Source organism: Acipenser ruthenus, unplaced genomic scaffold, assembly GCF_902713425.1.
Source record: "Acipenser ruthenus unplaced genomic scaffold, fAciRut3.2 maternal haplotype, whole genome shotgun sequence".
NCBI classification, from domain to species: domain Eukaryota; kingdom Metazoa; phylum Chordata; class Actinopteri; order Acipenseriformes; family Acipenseridae; genus Acipenser; species Acipenser ruthenus.
In genome coordinates this window covers 41693-62703 of record NW_026708295.1, presented here as the reverse complement: position 1 = coordinate 62703, position 21011 = coordinate 41693, and the positions used below count along the sequence as shown (strand labels likewise).

At 46.5% G+C, this 21011-nt stretch overlaps 2 protein-coding genes across 3 annotated transcripts; both read right to left on the bottom strand.

Annotated features, from left to right (window-relative positions):
* Window positions 1-3821: 3821 nt before the first annotated feature.
* On the bottom strand, window positions 3822-10950 carry LOC131730539 (neurogenic differentiation factor 4-like). 2 transcript variants are annotated; one of them, XM_059020672.1, is made up of 3 exons: window positions 10757-10950; window positions 10301-10416; window positions 3822-5874 (listed from the first exon to the last, which is right to left on the bottom strand). In XM_059020672.1, the coding sequence occupies exon 3, from the start codon at window positions 5868-5870 to the stop codon at window positions 4758-4760; it is 1113 nt and encodes a 370-aa protein (XP_058876655.1). In that variant the 5' UTR covers window positions 5871-5874; window positions 10301-10416; window positions 10757-10950; the 3' UTR covers window positions 3822-4757. The 2 variants fall into 2 exon arrangements, with proteins under 2 accessions (XP_058876655.1, XP_058876654.1); XM_059020671.1 differs by lacking the exons at window positions 10301-10416; window positions 10757-10950 and adding an exon at window positions 8525-8806.
* Window positions 10951-15679: 4729 nt separating this feature from the next.
* Window positions 15680-20973, bottom strand: LOC117400976 (uridylate-specific endoribonuclease). The gene is made up of 9 exons (XM_059020670.1): window positions 20143-20973; window positions 18723-18845; window positions 18505-18630; window positions 18046-18214; window positions 17673-17878; window positions 17210-17323; window positions 16956-17062; window positions 16417-16559; window positions 15680-15870 (listed from the first exon to the last, which is right to left on the bottom strand). The coding sequence occupies exons 1-9, from the start codon at window positions 20189-20191 to the stop codon at window positions 15756-15758; spliced, it is 1152 nt and encodes a 383-aa protein (XP_058876653.1). The 5' UTR covers window positions 20192-20973; the 3' UTR covers window positions 15680-15755.
* Between the last annotated feature and the right edge of the window lie 38 nt (window positions 20974-21011).

Here is a 21011-nt window from a genome sequence, read left to right as displayed (position 1 = left end):
CTCCGGCCGACAGAAGGGCCGGGATTGATCCCCTCCTTGAGCAGATCGATCAGACAAACAGCTGACCTGAGCGCTGATAGAGCCACAGAGCCACGCTCCCTGGCCAAAGCACAGCACAGTGTAGTAAAGCACAGAGCAGATAATGAACCAGCCCCCTTCTCAAAGCACAGTGAAGAGAATGAACCAGCCCCCTTCTCAAAGTACAGTGAAGATAATGAACCAGCCCCCTTCTCAAAGCACAGTGAAGAGAATGAACCAGCCCCCTTCTCAAAGTTTAGTAAAAGAATGACAAAGTGCAGTAAAGCACAGTCTGTCTTCACCCCATTGAAGCTGCCCTGTACTTGTGCTACCATTGCCCCTCAGTACAGAACCATTGCCACTGACGTATCTGTCTGCATTGCCATTTCAGATCCTTTGTGAAACAACAGTAAGCTTGTGCAATGTAAAGCGGTGCTCAGCTGTCCCTGATCGGTTATATAAAGCGACTCGCCCCCTCCCCCTCCCCCTCCCCTCACAGCGTACGAGTGCTGCGATTCATTTTAATCCTCTACAATTGCTTTTTCCAGCTTTGCACTTCGATTCCAGCAATCTGGAGGGAAGGAAGAAGCGGACCTTAATCCCGGGAGTTAGACAGATCTCCGCAAGTGAAAACAGGCAGCTTCGGAAAACCAGCAAACAACACGGCACGCGATTTATCATGTAACAGGAAGCATTGGGCAACACGGCAAGCGATTTAACATGCAACAGGAAGCATCGTACAACACGGCAAGCGATTTAACATGCAACAGGAAGCATCGTGCAACACGGCACGCGATTTAACATGCAACAGGAAGCATTGTGCAACACGGCACGCGATTTAACATGCAACAGGAAGCATTGTGCAACACGGCAAGCGATTTAACATGCAACAGGAAGCATTGTGCAACACGGCACGCGATTTAACATGCAACAGGAAGCATCGTACAACACGGCAAGCGATTTAACATGCAACAGGAAGCATCGTGCAACACGGCACGCGATTTAACATGCAACAGGAAGCATTGTGCAACACGGCAAGCGATTTAACATGCAACAGGAAGCATTGTGCAACACGATTTAACATGTAACAGGAAGCATTGTGCAACACGGCACGCGATTTAACATGCAACAGGAAGCATCGTACAACACAGCAAGCGATTTAACATGCAACAGGAAGCATCGTGCAACACGATTGAACATGTAACAGGAAGCATCGTGCAACACGGCACGCGATTTAACATGCAGCAGGAAGCATCGTGCAACACGATTTAACATGTAACAGGAAGCATTGTGCAACACAGCACGCGATTTAACATGCAACAGGAAGCATCGTGCAACACGATTTAACATGTAACAGGAAGCATCGTGCAACACGATTTAACATGTAACAGGAAGCATTGTGCAACACGGCACGCGATTTAACATGCAACAGGAAGCATCCTGCAACACGAGCCGCTGGTTATAGTCATGCATGAAAGGGTTAGACGTTTTTTATTAGTTTTTTTTTTATATATATAATTTGCAGTCTCGTTTTATTATAAGGGAAAGTTTAAACAAAGCTTTCCAACGCCAATGTTTTTATTATTATTATTATTGCTGCAATCTTAAATATAATCTTCATAATGATAACGAGGCAATAGACAAATTTATTTCTCCAAATACACTCCCTTACCCACCAATTGGAGTCAAAATTCCTAGTTTTGCCCTTTCGTAATAAATAATAATAATAATAATAATAATAATAATAATAATAATATGGCCGGAAGGGCTATGTAAATGTATTGATAAATGAACACATGTAAAGATACTGTAGTTCTGAAAAGCAGCTGCAGATATTACGTGTCTATAAATTACATTTTAAGAAGATTGCGACTGAAGGGGGTGGAAGTGTCTTGTCACGCGGGTCACTAATACCCCCCACCCCTGTTGATCCCCGTATTACAGCCGCGTCTGATTGCCCACGCTGTATCGCGGCGGGTGGACTGCGCTGTTCGGACAGGGTTTGGAAGCGGGGATTACTCGCATGCAGACACGGATAAAAAATATCCTCGGATCCCCCCCCTCCCCCCTCCCCCCTCCCCCGGGATTAATGCGATCTTAATCACATCGCTTTATCCGCAGACATAACGCTCGGCCTGCAATGACTCTCTGTACTGGAGCATCACCGGCGACCGCAAAATAAAACCAAATACATTCAAATTGTTTAGACCGTTTATTTATGTGTTGTGTTCTTCTGTTTAACGGCATAATCAATTTATTGGTTCCTATTATTATTATTATTATTATTATTATTATTATTACACTAAAAAGGTTTAAATTGTGTTTAAAGCTACATAATAACTTTATTTTGAAATAACTCATATTTTTTGTCAAACCTTTCCTGATGTTCAAATACATGATTCAAACTAAACGTGTCGCTGTGTGTGAAGCGATGTCCATACCGATGCCTGTCTCAAGCGTGTCTGTGTGTTTTGGGGCTGATAGGGAGGGGGGACCGACCCCCACAGTAACACCTGTCAGTCAGTACCCCGCTGCGTCTCCATCTGCTCGCAACGTCCGCCAAAACAATGAGGGTCAAGGTTCAAGATACAGGGCAGCGGGCGCGACAATAGCCTCGCTCTGCCGGGAGGAGAGGGGAACAATCACCCCCTTATTTAAAAACAAGCGCCGGCCCGCGACTGGAAAAGACTGCGGGCCGCCAGCGTGCGTTCCTGCTGAGAGGAGAGAGGGGAATGGGGTGAGAGGGGGGTGAGAGAAACTACCCCCAACCCCCCGCATCACTCACACCTGTCACTACTGCCCTAGTCTTGTCACTCTCCCTCTCTCCACATTTTTAGTTTGCTTTATCAACTTTGTCATGACCGTTGTGAAGACAGTGACAGAACAACAGCAATCCAATTGAGCACGTCTGGGATGAACTTGAGCAACGCGTTTGTAAAACGTTGACCCTGTAGCTCTTTGCACCAGTTCATGAGATATCAACCTGAAAACACCTGCCAGCACCGTGTGGAGTCTGTGATCTGGACAAATGGAGGCCCATCTCAATATTAACTAAAGGTCCTAATAGAGTGACCGGGCAGTGCACAGACTGCAGCAGCAAGAAGTGCTGATTTATTCACTTCAAATTGGTTTTAATGTGCAATTCTATCTGCAAAAAAAACCGCATCCCTAATCCCTAACAACTCCTACAAATAATACAGTCCTTTCACAACGGAAAAACCAGCAGGACCGTATCAATAATAATCAGGTGGACTCGGGCAAACTGTCAAACTGTGATTAAAAACATGACCAGGAGTGAAAACAGGAAACACAATCTCTCAGGAGTCCGAGTCATTTCAGGGTAATCTGAAGCACACACACACACGCACACACTCTGCAGCCCAGCGCTTTCTTTATCTAACCACTGAGCTGCTCAAACCCCCTGCCTTCCACACTGCAGCCCAGCGCTTTCTTTATCTAACCCCTGAGCTCCTCAAACCCCCTGCCTTCCACACTGCAGCCCAGCGCTTTCTTTATCTAACCACTGAGCTCCTCAAACCCCCTGCCTTCCACACTGCAGCCCAGCGCTTTCTTTATCTAACCACTGAGCTCCTCAAACCCCCTGCCTTCCACACTGCAGCCCTGTACTCATAATTTCATGTATGATAAAGAGGACACACAATTTCTTTTTTTACTTTTTAAAAATCTTTATTCGTTGGTCAAAACTTCTTTTTAACATTTTCCTCTGTACAAAAACAAACAAACAAAACGAAACTTCAATAAGAGAACACTTTTCACATATTATTGCTTTTTCAAACACAAGACCGAGCGCTTGTTAGAAACACCTGGACCGGTCGGGCTTACAATTAGATCAACATTAAAAGGGACAGGGGGAGAAAAATATATAGATTTTGGACAGAATATATAAAAATCAGTTTGGGCAAAGATGAAAAAATATTTGCCGTTCATCATTCCTTCCTTTCTTTTTTTAAAAATGATTTTGCATAGTTCTCTGAATAATTATTGCTTGAAGCGATCTCCTCTCTCGTTCTTCACTCTCCAACCCACCCCAGTTGTCCGAGCTGTATCGTGTTGTGATTTTTAAGTGCGACAGGAAAATATTTACAAATAAACCTGACAAACAAATAAATAATTTAAATAAATATATCTGGTGGCAAAGTTTGAGACACCAAAAAAAAATCTTCAACAGAATATATATTTATAAGTCAGACAGTAAAAGTAGATACATATAATCAAAACATAAAGAAAACAGAAATCAAATAAATATTAAATAAAGGAATAAATTAAATCATATTTGAAAAATCCTCTTGCATAGCAGTTTCACCCATTCCAGGTTTTACTACTAGCTAGATTTGCCTTAAAGAAACTTGTAGTAATACTAGGAACGAGTGACACTGCTATGAACAGGAGTCTGGTTTCAGTCTCATGAAGAGCCACAAGAACACAGCTCTTCCATTTCTCCTGAATCAGACGCAAGGCAGCTTGCTTCAAATCGGAAAACTTCGCACGGCTCTTTAAATAAATTCAGTTATCCTTCATTGAACACTGCAGGTTCATTCCACGGGTCCTTTCCAGTTTATTTTGTAGCTTTATTATTATTATTATTTTTTAAAAGCACTTAACACTTTTGAACGCATATTTCCGGTCAAGTTTGCAACAACCGCGTTTACCATTTAGAACCGGGTTCATGTAAGGAAAACCAAAAAAAAAACCGTTCCCGGTGCTCCGTTTCCCAAACCCTACTCCGTGAATACAGCTCCCATCTGCGCCCCTACCATGTGCTGGCCGTACGGGTCAAAGGTCATGTCTAGGGGCAGCTCGTAGCGGGAGGTGCAGCCCTGATAGAGCACCGCGTGTCCTTGTGTCAGAGGCGAGGAGGAGGAGGAGGAGGAGGAGGAGGGCGTGGAGATCGGGGGCTGGTAGTGAGACATGAACCCAGTGGCATGGGCAGCAGCGTGGGCCGTGGCAAAGCCTTTCTCCATCCCCAGCGGAGAGGGCTCCTGCTTGAGCGAGAAGTTGACGCTGAGAGGGGGGGTGAGGGGGCCGTCGTAGGGAGGGGTCCCCCCGCAATCCGGGGAGTGGTTGTCGAAGTCGGCCAGCCCCTTGGGGTACGGCTTGAGGTGCAGGAGGTGAGAGCGCTCCACCGTCCCGTAGGGAGGGCTGGGGAGACCGGGAGAGGGGTAGCTATTGTACTGATGACCGCTGGGGATCGGGGCCCCCATCCCTGAGCACACGGCCCCGGCCTGCTGCTCCTGCAGCTTCTCGGGGCCCCTCTCCGTCAGCAGGGGACCCAGCTGCAGGGAGCCAGCTACGAGGTTGCTGGTGGGCTGGGAGAGGCCCTTGCACAGCATCTCCACAAAGCCCCGGCTCTCTGAAGACTGCCCCGACTCCAGCACCTCGGACAGGGCCCAGATGTAGTTGTGGGCCAGGCGCAAGGTCTCGATCTTGGACAGCTTCTGGGTCTTGGAGTAGCAGGGCATGACCCTGCGCAGGCTCTCCAGGGCGTCGTTGAGCCCGTGCATGCGAGAACGCTCACGCGCGTTGGCTTTCACCCGCCTGGCCTTGAAACGCTCCACCCGCGCCCTGGTCATCCTCTTCTTCTTGGGACCTCGTCTCTTTGGGGCTCTCTCGCCCCCCTCCCCCTCCTCTTCCTCTTCCTCTTCCTCCTCCTCGTACATCCCCCTCTCCTCCTCCTCCTCCTCTTCCTCCTCCTCCTCCCCTCGAGCCTCCATGGTGAACCGGCCCAGCTCCGTGCCTCCTTCCTCCTGGGAGCTCAGGTCTTCCTCCATCCAGCCCAGAGAGCTCACCAGCTCAGACATGTCGCCCGCTTTGCCGTAGGGTTTGGTCATCATGGTGCTGGAAAGAAAAAACAGGCTTGTTTATATGTTGGCTGATTTAACAGAGAACTTCCAAATCACTACAATACATATAAATATAAGAGAGAGAGAGAGAGAGAGAGAGAGAGAGAGAGAGAGAGAGTATTTATTTGTTTATTTATCTTCTGGGTGCTTCACTCGCTTTAGTTTCCGAGCTGGTCTTCATTTGTGCGTTTCAGTATTCATTGCCGGGTAACATGAGCGGCGCTGCGTCTCTGCTGCTCCACTGCCATGAATAATTGACGGTTACAAAGCTGTTTGTGCAAATCTGGCGAGGACTCGCTGACTTTTCAAAACCGCGTGAAAAAATGAACAGAGATCAGGTTACACGCCGCTGTGCGCCTCCCGACCGAGAGAGTGAGAGAGAGAGAGGAATGAGAGAGGAGAGAGGAGAGAGAGAGAGAACGAGAGAGAGGAGAGAGAGAATGATACATAGAAAGGTAGAGAGAAAGAGAGATAGACAGATAGAGAGATACTGTTAAAATCCCTCCAATGCGGTCACTGCAGCCTATTCTAAACTATCGCCCTGTCGGCCCGTGCTTTTGGGGTCAGGTTATTTTGAGATCAGTAGACCGGTCTTCAAACCAGCTCTATGTACAGGTCCTGGAAACAGACTAGTCTTCTGAATTATTATCGAGGGCTAAGCCACGGGCTTTTCCGATTACCCCGCCTGCCTACAAAACGACTTGAGCCTTGCCTTGAGTTATATATATATATAAGCAAACCAGAGCGCCTCGGCTAACGAACTGCGGCATCGCGCTATCAAAGCGCTTTGTGATGGCGGTCCAGTATGAAAGGCGCTATATAAAATAAAGATTGATTGATTGATTGAGCTATCAGTTTTCAGAATCCTTCTCCTCCCCTCTCCACTCCATGGAATTTTAGCCGTCTCGTTTGTTTTGGCGTCACCTGTAATATTCAGGCAAAGCTCGTCGATAGCTGTAATCCTCAGCCATCGCTCCCCGGGCTAAAGCACTTGGAACACGGACGACATTCGGGTCGAAGCGGGTCTGCAGTTCGGGCTGTGCAGTGCGTTCCAAAGCGTTGCATATATATATATATATATATATATATATATATATATATATATATATATATATATATATATATCGTAATGTGTTACATAATACAGTTCAAATGGATTTATTCCAGCTTAACTTGTATTTTTGTTTCGTACTTCATTAACATAAAAAAACTAAAAATATAATTAATTATAAATATAAAGTCTACATGTTATCATTCTGTTTTATTTAATAGTTTAATTATGTAACCGTCTTGCATAAGAAAAGAACATTTCAATTCTCCCGGGTAATTGCATTATAAATTACCCCCCCAAAAAAAGCTAATTGAATTTGGTCTCCCACGCAGGTGGAAATTACATTTAAGTTGCGTTGCTGCTAATCCTTAAAGTTAAAAAAACACACGTTTCAAATGACAAACCAGACGCGATGCATACAAATGAAATACAATGCACTAGTGTTTATTATTATTATTATTATTATTATTATTTCGCGCTACTTTAACGTCGTTGCAGAAACCCTAAAAATAAAACAACAAAGAAACAAGTGTAATGCCGCTTTAAAAGTTTGAGGTTTGTTTATGACAGATCGGACCAGGGAGACGAGTCGACATACTGGAAAGACACACAGAGACACAGAGACACACACACACACAGACAGACACACACACACACAGAGAGACACAGACACACACACAGAGACACACACACAGACACAGACACACACAGAGACACACACAGAGACACACAGACACAGACACCCCCCCAACACACACAGACACACACACACACAGACACACAGACAGACACACAGACAGACACACACACATACACACACACACACACACAAACAGACACACACACACACACACAGAGACACACACACACACACACACACAGACACACATTTGTAAGTTATATGGACGCGACGGTGAAGGTATCCTGCTTTCAGGACCAAATGAACTGGACAGCGCCCGCCTTGTTTATAACGATTTTAATATAAACAAAGTTATCGTATTTGCTGAAGTCAGTAAGCTATTTGTTACTTATAACGGGCTGGTTACATAAAAAAAAAATACATTGAAGCTCTAAAACACAGAAGAAAAAGAAAGAAAGAAAGAAAGAAAGAAAGAAAGAATGAAAGAATGAACTAAGCAGTTAGTTCCTGATATAATTTGTGTCAGTTGGGAGAGGATCCATATCGCAGGTTTTTCGTTGAAACTATTCGACAGACAGAAATCAGTTCGTTCTGATTTCTGATTTCATATTCCAAAGCGATCAGTCGAGTTCTATAGAATGTGTGCAGTTTCGACGAGCCCAGCCCGGTTCTGCAGCCCGATCTCTCTACACTTCGGGAAATGCGTCCAGCTGTCAAACTACACGCAGTACAAAACCATGTCGTGGATGCCGCGTAATAAACACGACAAACAGTGAGTGTCTTAAACTTACGTGTACATTTTGAGACACGCAAATTGATCCAATACGTTATATAACGAGTTAAAAAAAGGGATGTATTCAACAAATAATTAAAATCAAACTACGTAATCAGCTTTACTGCGACAACAGCAGTAATAATAATAATAATAATAATAATAATAATAATCATGCTTACCTATTTTCTTTTGAGAAGCGGCAGCCCTGTTGCTTCGTGCAAGTCCCTTCTCCTCCTCCGGCAGCAGCAGTATCGTATCGCCCTCACTTGATCGGGAAATGCTGATCACACAGAAGTTATATTTCCCTTCTGCAGCGGTCAGGTCCTGTTCGCTAACGCTGTCAAACCGGCGCCTTTCTCTCTTCGCTTTCTCGCGTCCGCCCCTCTGCGCACCCCCATTCACAACTGTCCGGTTCAGGGCAGATCTTCGCATTTCTACCACAACTGTGGCCACTCCCCCTCCTCTCTCTCTCTCTCTCTCTCTCTCTCTCTCTCTCTATGCTCAGGCATGGCAAACTCAGCATATGTTATTTTTTTTTTTTAATCAGTGTGATTGAAGTCCCGCCGCGCACCGCTAATGCTATTGTGTGCAAACAGCGCCGCTATTGAATCCGGACTTGTGGTCCGCACGTGTCCAGGGATAATCGCATTGTCAACAGAGAGCGGACATCTGTTATAGGAGAGGCGAGCAGAGCAGAGACATGGCGCGATATAGGGGTCCCGGGTCTCCCCTCTCTCCCTCCCCCTATGTCAATTAAACATTTCCAGTACAGAAGACTGCATGGATTTAGATTATGATGATGATTATGATTATGATTATTATTAATAATAAAGGTAATTGATTATTAACACGTTCTGGAAGGGTTGATAGTTTCGAAATGTATTTTCTAATGTATGTATTATCATCATCAATAGTATTAATAATATTTCTTTAGAAGTATATAGCTACTGAAAGCGTTTAAGCTCCATAAACAACAGAAATCTGCGGATTACATTTTACATACAGTCTAAATAATAATAATAATAATAATAATAATAATAATAATAATAATAATAATGTCGTTCAATTTGGATAAATGACAGCAGGGTTACACCAGCAATACAATTCTAATAGGCTATAATCATAAAACAATTATCGATTCCATCACATGCATTAATATTGAATCCATAAGTGAAATCATAAAAAAAAATTCCCCACGATAAAAGACGCTCAGTCAAATTGCGTGTGTTAACCTTTAAGGAAGACATTTAATTCCTAAAAGAAAATCGGTTCTGTTTTTGCACCCCGCAGCACGCATCTATTAAAAACATACTTGAAATGACAGATTACACACTCCCGATAATAAAGCTGAGGGCTCCGTGTAGGTTCTAGAATGCAGAACGATGCGCACGTCACAACAACGCTGCTCTTTGAAAATTCGGCCGCGTTCATTCACAGCCGAGCCTAGTTATTCCAGTCGGGAAAAACAAGACAAGCCTCAAGCACGCTTGCAGTGCCTTTAAACGAACAGATGGGACGACGAGACACGGAACCTGGCATCTGTTGATCCTATTCATTCTCATGGACACCTTGCCCCTCCCCTCCCCTTCCCTCGACAGATTGTCCCGGCTGTATGCGTTTGGAGGGATTCGTGAAAACTCGCAATAAAATGTGAAACAAAATAAAATGAAGATCTCCCTTCACAAATCGTGCCTCGGCAAACGATCGCAATTCATAAATAACTCATGTTAGGCAGCTGACATCCGATAGTGCTTCAGTCACTGCGTGTTTATACCAGGTTAAGTTTCCTAGCTATGGATTTTGACCGGACAAATTCTCAAACTCCACAAACTGTTTTAAAATGTATATAACAAAGTGAAATAACGAAATAAAATGTGTGGCGGAAGGCGATATTTATACATTTCATATACAACATGTCTTGGTGTTACAGTATTCATGTCATTTGAAACACTTACGTTGTCTGGTTCCTTCTTCACGCTCAAACATCATAGGTCGGAATGACGTCATCCACGCTCTTGTGACGCGCGTCTGCCGTGGATAGTCCTGCAGCCTTGTCTCACGGGTGTGCGACCTGAAATCGCACAGGGTTGGATAATGCTGTAAAATGTCCACATTTTCTGCCCGGTCGGAGTGGAGCTGCGCTCCTTTTACAGCTGTCTGCTCCTGAGGTATCTTCATCTGCGACAGAAGTATGAACCAACCCTAGACCGAACTGCGGTTAACACAATTAGAGTAAGTTATGAGAACAGAATACTTAAAGAGAAAATTCAAAACAATGTATAAAGTTAAAATAAAATGCTCCAAAAAACGACAAAGTACAGCCTGTCCTCAAATGAGGACAGTGACGCTGAATGGGTTAAAAGCAGGCCAGCGCCCCCCCCCCCAGCAGTGAAGTTTGAAGAAATGCTGACCTGGTTCAAAGCAAGGTCTTTAAATCGATGTCCTTTGTTATTTGCCCCCGGCGTTTCATCGCTAGCCCTCTTTCCTTTGTGCTGAAGCCGTTTCCATGCTTTGCTTGCGTTTTCAAGGTGTTGTTGATCTCTCAAAAGACAGCGAGATGGTATTTCAGCCCCCGCGTCCTGCTACCTGAGCGCTACACCTGCTGTGCTTTCAAACCCACCAATGGTGTCGCGGCATTCAGACCACGTGGATACGAGCGACCGGAACCAGGATAAAGCGGCTTCTCAATTGCGTTGTGTTATTGTTAAAAATATTTGCATGTCCTGGATATATATATATATTGTTCTGGTGGTGAGTTTTGTGATTCACCAACACAGTTATTAGAAAACATGTCAGAGTATTTTATTGAGCGCCAAGTGTAAAAAAAATAAATAAAAAATCTAAGAAAAATGGATTTAACCAAAGAAAATGTAATTTTATTTCCAGATGTAGCTTAATACATAAATGTTAACAGAAAAATATACTTAAAAGTCGACATTTACCAACAAAAAGATGTAAAGACTGAAGCATTTATTTTTTCCAGATTCAATTGTCATATTATCTTGAAATCTTCAATTTGCGAAACGTGGTCAATATTTGTTTTCACCGTGAAAAAAACAAACAAACGAACATAAAATGCAGTGAATTCTACAGTGTCGATTAAACGCAGGTGTGATGTCACAGCAGAATGCTCATCCCCGGCTAACTTCCACCCCAGTGAGTCGTAGCCTAGGCTAATTCACTGTTTATCCTGGACTACAATTCACACGAGTGAAAGTTAGCCCGGGGTGAGCATTCTGCTGTGACGCCTGCGTGGAAGTGGTCATTAAATAGAGTCTGCAGTCAAAGAAACATTCTGTCTTCTGATAGCCCCTCTCTCTCCCCCTCTCGGCCCTCGTTCAGAACAGGCTTCCCCGGAGTGTGATTCGGTCCACAGGGACCGGGGTCGGGTCTGCTCAGCATCACCCCCTCCCCGGGACCGGAGCGGCGCATTCAGCTCCAGTTAACAGAGTTACCGCTGAAACTCAAGCTGAGTCCTGTAACAGCGGAGAGAGATTCTCTCCGCGGACAGAGCGGGGCCATGAGATTCGGGTTAAAATACATAATACATAATACATATACTTTCATAGAAACTATATATTTTTTTATTTTCTGCCACCACTTGTATAATTAAATAAACTAAATACATTTATCAGCTGATTTGAAATGTCACTCAGCGACTCGTTCTGGAGCAGGCTCGTCTTTCAGGGAAGCATGTGTGCGCAATGTCATTCCCTTTGTATTCTCCCCTGTGTCAGTGTCTGTGTGCGGGAGAGTGAGAGAGTGAGACGGGCTGCACTATCACCGTCCCCATCTGTCGCCGCTCGCTGACTCTCCCCGGAGACTGCAGTGATAAACATGAACGCTCACTTGTGGCGATATCCGTCCCTGGCAAGGGTGTGTGCAGGGAGGAAGAGGGGAGGCTGATGAGGGTGCCAACCCACTGAGCTGCTCAAACCCCCTGCCTTCCACACTGCAGCCCAGCGCTTTCTTTATCTAACCCCTGAGCTCCTCAAACCCCCTGCCTTCCACACTGCAGCCCAGCGCTTTCTTTATCTAACCACTGAGCTCCCTCAAACCCCCTGCCTTCCACACTGCAGCCCAGCGCTTTCTTTATCTAACCACTGAGCTCCTCAAAACCCCCTGCCTTCCACACTGCAGCCCAGCGCTTTCTTTATCTAACCACTGAGCTCCTCAAACCCCCTGCCTTCCACACTGCAGCCCAGCGCTTTCTTTATCTAACCACTGAGCTCCTCAAACCCCCTGCCTTCCACACTGCAGCCCAGCGCTCTCGCTCTCTCTCTCTCTCTCTCTCTCTCTCTCTCTCTCTCTCTCTCTCTCTCTCTCTCTCTCTCTCTCTCTCTCTCTCTCTCTCTCTCTCTCTCTCTCTCTCTCTCTCTCTCTCTCTCTCTCTCTCTCTCTCTCTCTCTCTCTCTCTCTCTCTCTCTCTCTCTCTCTCTCTCTCTCTCTCTCTCTCTCTCTCTCTCTCTCTTCCCCAGACTGGGCTGCAGGTGTGGTTCGTGTCGATCGCGGTGTTCTGAGGGACCCAGGGCTGGGATACACAGCTTGCAGCTTCGGCGAGGGAGAGGGAGATGCCCCAGTCTCACACCCTCCTCCCAACGGGGACGCTCTCCGCTGGGGGGATTCGGAGAAGCCAGTGCAGACCCAGTCCTGGCGGGATAGGCGCTCTGGCTTTGGGCCCCCGTGCAGAACCGGCACCTGCGGCTCTGAGCAGAGATTCAGCGCCAGAGGAGGAATCTAGCGCTGGGAATGCACGAATGCTCATAGTGCGTTTTTTTTTTTTTTTTTACATTTTAAGCACCTGGTATTTAAAATACTCATTATGAAACGAAATAAAAATGATGGTAAGTCACCTTCAAAAAGTTTCCCATAAAGGCAGAGCAAAGTGTAGTAAAGCACAGCGAGGTCTGGTAAAGCATAGGGAAGCATTGTAAAGCAGAGAGAGGTATGGTAAAGCATAGGCAAGCATTGTAAAGCACAGAGAGGTGTGGTAAAGCACAGGGAAGCATTGTAAAGCACAGAGAGGTCTGGTAAAGCATAGGAAAGCATTGTAAAGCACAGAGAGGTCTGGTAAAGCATAGGAAAGCATTGTAAAGCACAGAGAGGTCTGGTAAAGCATAGGGAAGCATTGTAAAGCACAGAGAGGTCTGGTAAAGCATAGGGAAGCATTGTAAAGCACAGAGAGGTCTGGTAAAGCATAGGAAAGCATTGTAAAGCACAGAGAGGTCTGGTAAAGCATAGGAAAGCATTGTAAAGCACAGAGAGGTCTGGTAAAGCATAGGGAAGCATTGTAAAGCACAGAGAGGTCTGGTAAAGCATAGGGAAGCATTGTAAAGCACAGAGAGGTATGGTAAAGCATAGGGAAGCATTGTAAAGCACAGAGAGGTCTGGTAAAGCATAGGGAAGCATTGTAAAGCACAGAGAGGTCTGGTAAAGCATAGGGAAGCATTGTAAAGCACAGAGAGGTCTGGTAAAGCATAGGGAAGCATTGTAAAGCACAGAGGGGTCTGGTAAAGCATAGGGAAGCATTGTAAAGCACCGCCTGCAGGAAGAATCGATTACCACTGACGCCCAGCCCTTTGTTTAGTTACGAGCCATTGACTGACCAACGAGCCTTGAAAACGCCGTGAGAAAGCAGCCAAGCAGAAATAGTGACCAGGCCTTCATAATAACCCCTCGTTATCTCCCCGATGTGTTAAACGCTAATAGCGCTGCACAGCGGCGCGGCGGGTCACAAGCGTGCCTCGAGGTCACAGGGTCCGAATCACGCTTTCATGTAAACTTGAAATAACAAAAAAAAAAAAAAAAAACAAAAAAAAAAAAACGGAATTTACTTTTTACATTTTTTTTATTTAAAGTGAATATAAAACTCCGGTATAAATTTATGTATCGATTTATTGTGTTTTTTTGGAAACCTCAAACAAAACGAATGTCAATAACTCTTCTACACTGATTCAATGAAAGCTCTCCCCCCCCCCACCTCTTCCTTCCCCTGTTCCCCTCTTCCCTCGCTCCCTCCTTCCCCTCGGCACCCGATTCTCTTTCAAATCCATCCGCTCCCCTCCGTGTGTCAAATCTGGCCAGCTGCGGATCTCGAATTAGAGACTGCGTGCGTGCGCGCTGTGCGGCTGCGAGAGACCAGCGAGCCACACAATGGAGCAGCGCGACGCCATCCACCACACCGCCCAGCCAATCACAACGCAGACACAACTTGATTGCATTTTATTTACTGAAAGTTTGACAGAGCTATTGATACCGAGTCAAGCAGACAGGCGTTTCTAATGCTAGTGCCTTCATCAGTGTTACTGAAACTAGAAGAAACCGAGTCAAGCAGACAGGCGTTTCTAATGCTAGCGCCTTCATCAGTGTTATTGAAACTAGAAGAAACCGAGTCAAGCAGACAGGCGTTTCTAATGCTAGTGCCTTCATCAGTGTTACTGAAACTAGAAGAAACCGAGTCAAGCAGACAGGCGTTTCTAATGCTAGTGCCTTCATCAGTGTTACTGAAACTAGAAGAAACCGAGTCAAGCAGACAGACGTTTCTAACGCTAGTGCCTTCATCAGTGTTACTGAAACTAGAAGAAACCGAGTCAAGCAGACAGGCGTTTCTAATGCTAGTGCCTTCATCAGTGTTACTGAAACTAGAAGAAACCGAGTCAAGCAGACAGGCGTTTCTAATGCTAGTGCCTTCATCAGTGTTACTGAAACTAGAAGAAACCGAGTCGAGCAGACAGGCGTTTCTAATGCTAGTGCCTTCATCAGTGTTATTGAAACTAGAAGAAACCGAGTCGAGCAGACAGGCGTTTCTAATGCTAGTGCCTTCATCAGTGTTATTGAAACTAGAAGAAACCGAGTCAAGCAGACAGGCGTTTCTAATGCTAGTGCCTTCATCAGTGTTATTGAAACTAGAAGAAACCGAGTCAAGCAGACAGGCGTTTCTAATGCTAGTGCCTTCATCAGTGTTATTGAAACTAGAAGAAACTGAGTCAAGCAGACAGGCGTTTCTAATGCTAGTGCCTTCATCAGTGTTACTGAAACTAGAAGAAACCGAGTCAAGCAGACAGGCGTTTCTAATGCTAGTGCCTTCATCAGTGTTACTGAAACTAGAAGAAACCGAGTCAAGCAGACAGGCGTTTCTAAGGAGTGAGCAGGAGTGACAGCGACTGGGAGTGAGGGATAAGCTGATCTAAAATAACAAGGACACAGAACTTTGCAGGGATCTGAGTTTATTGTGAGAGGGCGAGGGAGGGAGAGGTTGAGAGAGTGGGGGGAGTGAGAGGGTGAGAGAGAAGGGGGAGTGAGAGGGTGTGAGAGTGGGGAGTGACAGGGTGCGAGAGGGAGAGTGGGAGTGCTCAGGGTGATATAGGGAGAGTGGGAGTGCTCAGGGTGATATAGGGAGAGTGGGAGTGCTCAGGGTGATATAGGGTAGGCGGAGGCGATGAATTTCTTGCCATTCCCGTAGAAGGAGTTCGTCCAGGTGTAGGTCTGGATGGCGATGGGCTTCCCTCCCAGACGCAGCTGGCACCTGCAGGGTTAACAGACACACTTCAAGCTGAAACGCGTCCAAGAATTTCACAAACTTCCTTTTAGCATTACTGTAAGCGAGTCTGTGGTGTGGGGCGTCAGGAGGCTGTGTGGTCCAGTGGTTAATGAAAAGGGCTTATAACCAGGTCCCCGGTTCAAATCCCACCTCAGCCACTGACTCATTGTGTGACCCTGAGCAAGTCATTTAACCTCCTTGTGCTCCGTCTTTCGGGTGAGACGTAGTTGTAAGTGACTCTGCAGCTGATGCATAGTTCACACACCCTAGTCTCTGTAAGTCGCCTTGGATAAAGGCGTCTGCTAAATAAACAAATAATAATAATAATACTAATGTGAATCTGGGGTGTGTAGGGCATCTTTTCTATACAAACCTGTGGTGTGTCTCTCATATACAATTGAAATGGATCTTATCTGAAATCGTTCTTATTCGCTTAATCAAAGCCTCGATCTCGCGCGACACGTCACTGATGACAGCTTGCAGTGCTCCGGGAGCCCCGCCCCGGCCTCGACGCGTGGATTCCTTACTCACACCTTGCCGGGTCGAGCGATGAAGCACAGGGAGTACACGGCCAGGTCAAACTCAGGGCTGCTCCCGATGAACGCCGACCCCACCTGCTTGTAGTAGCCGTCCCAGTTAAACTGCAGCCCCAGTACGTCTGGGTAACTGGTCCACTAGGAAACGAAAAAGAAAGAGACAGGGCGTGAATACACATGCTGCAAGTTTGTTTGTTTGTTTATTAAACACAGTGCGCTTTAAAAAAAAACAAAAAAAACATAAATAAAAGATCATTCAAAACGGGTCCAATCCGTCACTTTTAACTCGCATCAAAACAACCTGGTCGCCTCTTGAATTCAGCTGAAGCCATGAACTCGTAAAACAAGTTCCACTTGTGAAACGCTGACACCTGGTGGTGGACTGCAGGTAATGCAGCTTGTTCCATTTTTCTCCAAGCAGGGATGGAAATAAGACTCCCACTGCAGTTTGCAATAGGAGTGTTATTGTCATCCCTGGCGCAGTGGACAGTTTCTCAAGCAGCTGTTTTATCGTGTCGGTTGCTTGCTGCTCACCGGTCCGTCGAAGCTGTGGCTGTAGTAATTGAGCTGGCCCTGTTTCTCCAGCCGGTAGAACTGAATCCAGTTATGGAACCCAGATACCTTGCTATTCTTAATCTCTCCTGGAGGGAGTGAGGGAGGGAGAGAGAGAGAGAGAGAGAGAGAGAAAGAGAGAGAGAGAAGAAAGATATCTGTTACACGCACACACACAGATATTCCAGTACCTGCTACACACACACACACAAGGTCAGGCCAGGCTGGCTGCGTACCTAAGAAGACGTGCTCAAAGCCGCTGGAGTCAAGCTGCCCTTTCCCGCGGGAGTACAGACCAAACCACATCATCTTGAGATCCTGAATGAACTCCACCTCGGAGCTGTAGTACCCTGCGGAGACACAGAGACACGCAGAGAGACACACGCAGAGTCAGTGAAGCATTGATTCTACAGGCGCTGCACAGAAACCAGGACCGGAGGAAACAGTGCTGTAAGTGAAGCGGAGACGGAGTGGAATGGGATGGGTCAGCTAGTGATGCTCTTGAGGCTGAATCACTAAGGATCAATCAGCTACGAGTTACAGACGCTACATTCTAAACAGGAAGCACTATAGATACTGTATTGTAAACAGGAAGCGGTATAGATGCTATATTCTAAACAGGAAGCACTATAGACGCTATATTCTAAACAGGAAGCACTATAGACGCTGTATTCTAAACAGGAAGCAGTGGTGCTCTACCCTTGGTGAACAGGAAGTTGTAGAGCTCCTTGCCCAGCGCAGTGCCCATCACAGCGGCCCTCAGGAAGCTGTCCTGCTCCCCCTGCTGCTCGGAGGAGAAGCTCTCCGTGCTGCCCGTGAAGCGGGAATAGTTATCCAGCAGCTTGAGGAAGGAGGAGAAGGTGGGCTTGGAGAAGAGAACACCTTCATTGACAAAACTGTACAACCTGGGAGAGAGAGAGGGAGAGGGAGGAGCTCAGACAGCATGCCCAAAAACTTTATCTAGAAGGATACACACACTCAGAGTGTGTGACAGGTCTCTGTGTGTCCCTGTCCCTCCCTGTCTCTGTACCCCCCTGTCCCCATGTCCCCGTGCCCTCCCTGGTTCTCTCACGGCTCTGGGGCGCGGTCCTGCGGGATGGCGGTCTCAGAGTCAGGGATGAGGCTCTGCGGGTTCAGGGTCAGGTCTCCGGGGCGAGCCTTGTTCACATCCAGAGAGAGAAGCCGCTCGGAGAGGGACTGCAGCTCCAAGTCCGAGATAGAGGCACCACCGGAGGAGCTGCCTGAGAGGGATGAGGAGAGGAGAGAGCGGTGTCACCTCCACATAGCCACAGGGAGAGGGGAGAGAGAGAGGGGTGAGAGAGAGAGAGAGAGAGAGAGAGAGAGAGAGAGCTGTCTCACCTCCACACAGCCACAGGGAGAGGGGAGAGGGAGAGAAAGAGAGAGAGAGAGAGAGAGCTGTGTCACCTCCACACAGCCAGAGTTGCAGGGGAGAGGAGAGGAGAAGGAGAGGCAGGGAGAGGGAAGTAGCTGTGATAGTAGAGTTAGGATGAGCTGGGACAGGCATCCTCACCTCCACACAGGCTGCTGTAGTCCTTGCAGCAGTTGCTGTATTGCCCACACTTGGTGTTGCAGTGGCAGCGGTTGAGGGAGTTGTAACTCTCTCCACAGCGGCCATGGCATGAGTCCTGAGATGCTGCTGGAGAAAAGGGGCACAGCGTTTCCTCCAGTGCTTCACCTCTTCCAGACAGACAGACAGACAGGCAGACAGACAGACAGACAGAGCCTCACCTGCGCAGGTACTCCAGTAGTCGGAGCAGCAGTCCCCGAAGCGCTCACATGCTGTGTTACACTGGCAGGGATGCGAAGGGTTTGTGCCATAACCACACCTTCCAACACACGAGTCGAGAGCGTCTGGAGAGAGAGGAAACCATCGCCAGAGATTCACTGAATCCAAGACACCACCTGTCTATGGGCAATTAATTGTGAAATGCTGACACCTGCTGATGGACTGCTAGTAATGCAACCAGTTCCACATTTTTACGTTGTGCAAAGCAGGGACGGGAAATATGACTCCCATTGCACAGAAGTTTGATCCATTCCTGGTTTTACTACGAGTTAAATAAGAAACACCTGAGCTTGTTACAGAAGCTAATGAAGCTCGTAGTAAAACCTGGAATGGATTAAACTTCTATACGTCGCTCTGGAGTCTGCACAGCTGACATCGGATCAGGTGAGACTCTGATCTCTCCGATACTGGGCCAGTCCTTCATGGCCTCGCTGATAAACACCTGCTGATTCTCACACACAAAAAAGAAACTTAATTCAAGGTGCACTGCCTAAGTGTGTCCAATTAATCAAATAATTAGATGACAGCCAGAGGACCCTTCGGTCCACCAGTTTGACACCCTTGGACTAGAGGGTCTCCCAGCCTGAAATTCAATTTAAGTGCTGTGGCACGTCGTCCACTACTGTCCCTATACAAGCTGTGTGCAACTATTCAGCAACAATCACAGGAAAGTAGAATTGCGATTTCACACTGGCTATGAGAGTGTGTCGCCAGTGCAGACATTTCTAATGCTAGTGCCTTCATCAGTGTTATTGAAACTAGAAGAAACCGAGTCAAGCAGACAGGCGTTTCTAATGCTAGCGCCTTCATCAGTGTTATTGAAACTAGAAGAAACCGAGTCAAGCAGACAGGCGTTTCTAATGCTAGTGCCTTCATCAGTGTTACTGAAACTAGAAGAAACCGAGTCAAGCAGACAGGCGTTTCTAATGCTAGTGCCTTCATCAGTGTTACTGAAACTAGAAGAAACCGAGTCAAGCAGACAGGCGTTTCTAATGCTAGTGCCTTCATCAGTGTTATTGAAACTAGAAGAAACCGAGTCAAGCAGACAGGCGTTTCTAATGCTAGCGCCTTCATCAGTGTTATTGAAACTAGAAGTAACCGAGTCAAGCAGACAGGCGTTTCTAATGCTAGCGCCTTCATCAGTGTTATTGAAACTAGAAGAAACCGAGTCAAGCAGACAGGCGTTTCTAATGCTAGTGCCTTCATCAGTGTTACTGAAACTAGAAGAAACCGAGTCAAGCAGACAGGCGTTTCTAATGCTAGTGCCTTCATCAGTGTTACTGAAACTAGAAGAAACCGAGTCAAGCGTTTCTAATGCTAGATTGCTTATTAATTGAAGGGAATGAGAAAGCTGTCACTTACCAGCAAGGCTGATGGAAAGGCACAGAGCGGTCAGGAAGGCGAGCTTCATTGTGGATATCCTGCAGGACCAGTGCTGAGCACAGTCACACCACCTGCTTATATAGTCTAATTGGACCAATCACAGAGCCAACAAGGGGAGCTCTGTCCAATCACGGCGCTCAGAAAAGTTAAACAGTTATAACAATGGCACCCCGCCAATAATTCGGGACCCCTACTTATTAATGAATTATTTCTCTTTGGAAAATGACAACTCCTCCCTCCTGCTTATCAACAGAACACTTTGTCTGTCTGAATATTATTAGAAATGGCTTGCATTCACCTGCGCGGTTCACACAGAGACAGGGGCCTGTGACAGCGGGACTCTCACGGAGGAGCTACAGATTACAGTGTGGCTCCTCGAGCAGTCCGGTCCAGCTTGTGAGATTCACTCTGTCAAGTCGGATCCCAGCGATTCTGCCTCAACAGCGTGGCTAGGCAGCCCATTCCACCCCCTCACCCCTCTCTCTGTGTGAAGAAGTGTCTCCTTCCCTCTGTCCTGAGTCTGTGTGTCCTCTGGTCCTGGTGTCTGTGCTGCAGCTCGTTTTAAAATTTCACAGACTCGTTTCGTCTTTTGATTCTCAGCTGGTGACAATCTGTATGCAATGCATGCGAGTGAAGCTGCAGTGGAGCTGCCTGTGCTTCAGTGCTCAGACAGCTCTGCAAACACACAGTTAAATAAAGGAGGGAGGGTTGAGGGAGAGCATGGGAGAGGATCAGAGGCTGCAGCTGCTTCATTAAATGAAAAAAGAACACGCTTTCCAAACAGAACGACAGATAACTTATTAAAACCAGAAAAAAAAAAAAAACGACTTGCGATTCAGATAAATTCA

Bases quoted from the DNA above. Each gene is read 5' to 3' on its own strand.
- LOC131730539 (XM_059020672.1), bottom strand. From the start codon at position 5,870: ATGATGACCAAACCCTACGGCAAAGCGGGCGACATGTCTGAGCTGGTG.
- LOC117400976 (XM_059020670.1), bottom strand. From the start codon at position 20,191: ATGAAGCTCGCCTTCCTGACCGCTCTGTGCCTTTCCATCAGCCTTGCT. The intron at 18,846-20,142 runs GTAAGTGACAGC...CTCTCTCTCCAG, and splicing joins CCTTTCCATCAGCCTTGCTG to ACGCTCTCGACTCGTGTGTT. The intron at 18,631-18,722 runs GTGAGGCTCTGT...CCTTTTCTCCAG, and splicing joins CTACTGGAGTACCTGCGCAG to CAGCATCTCAGGACTCATGC.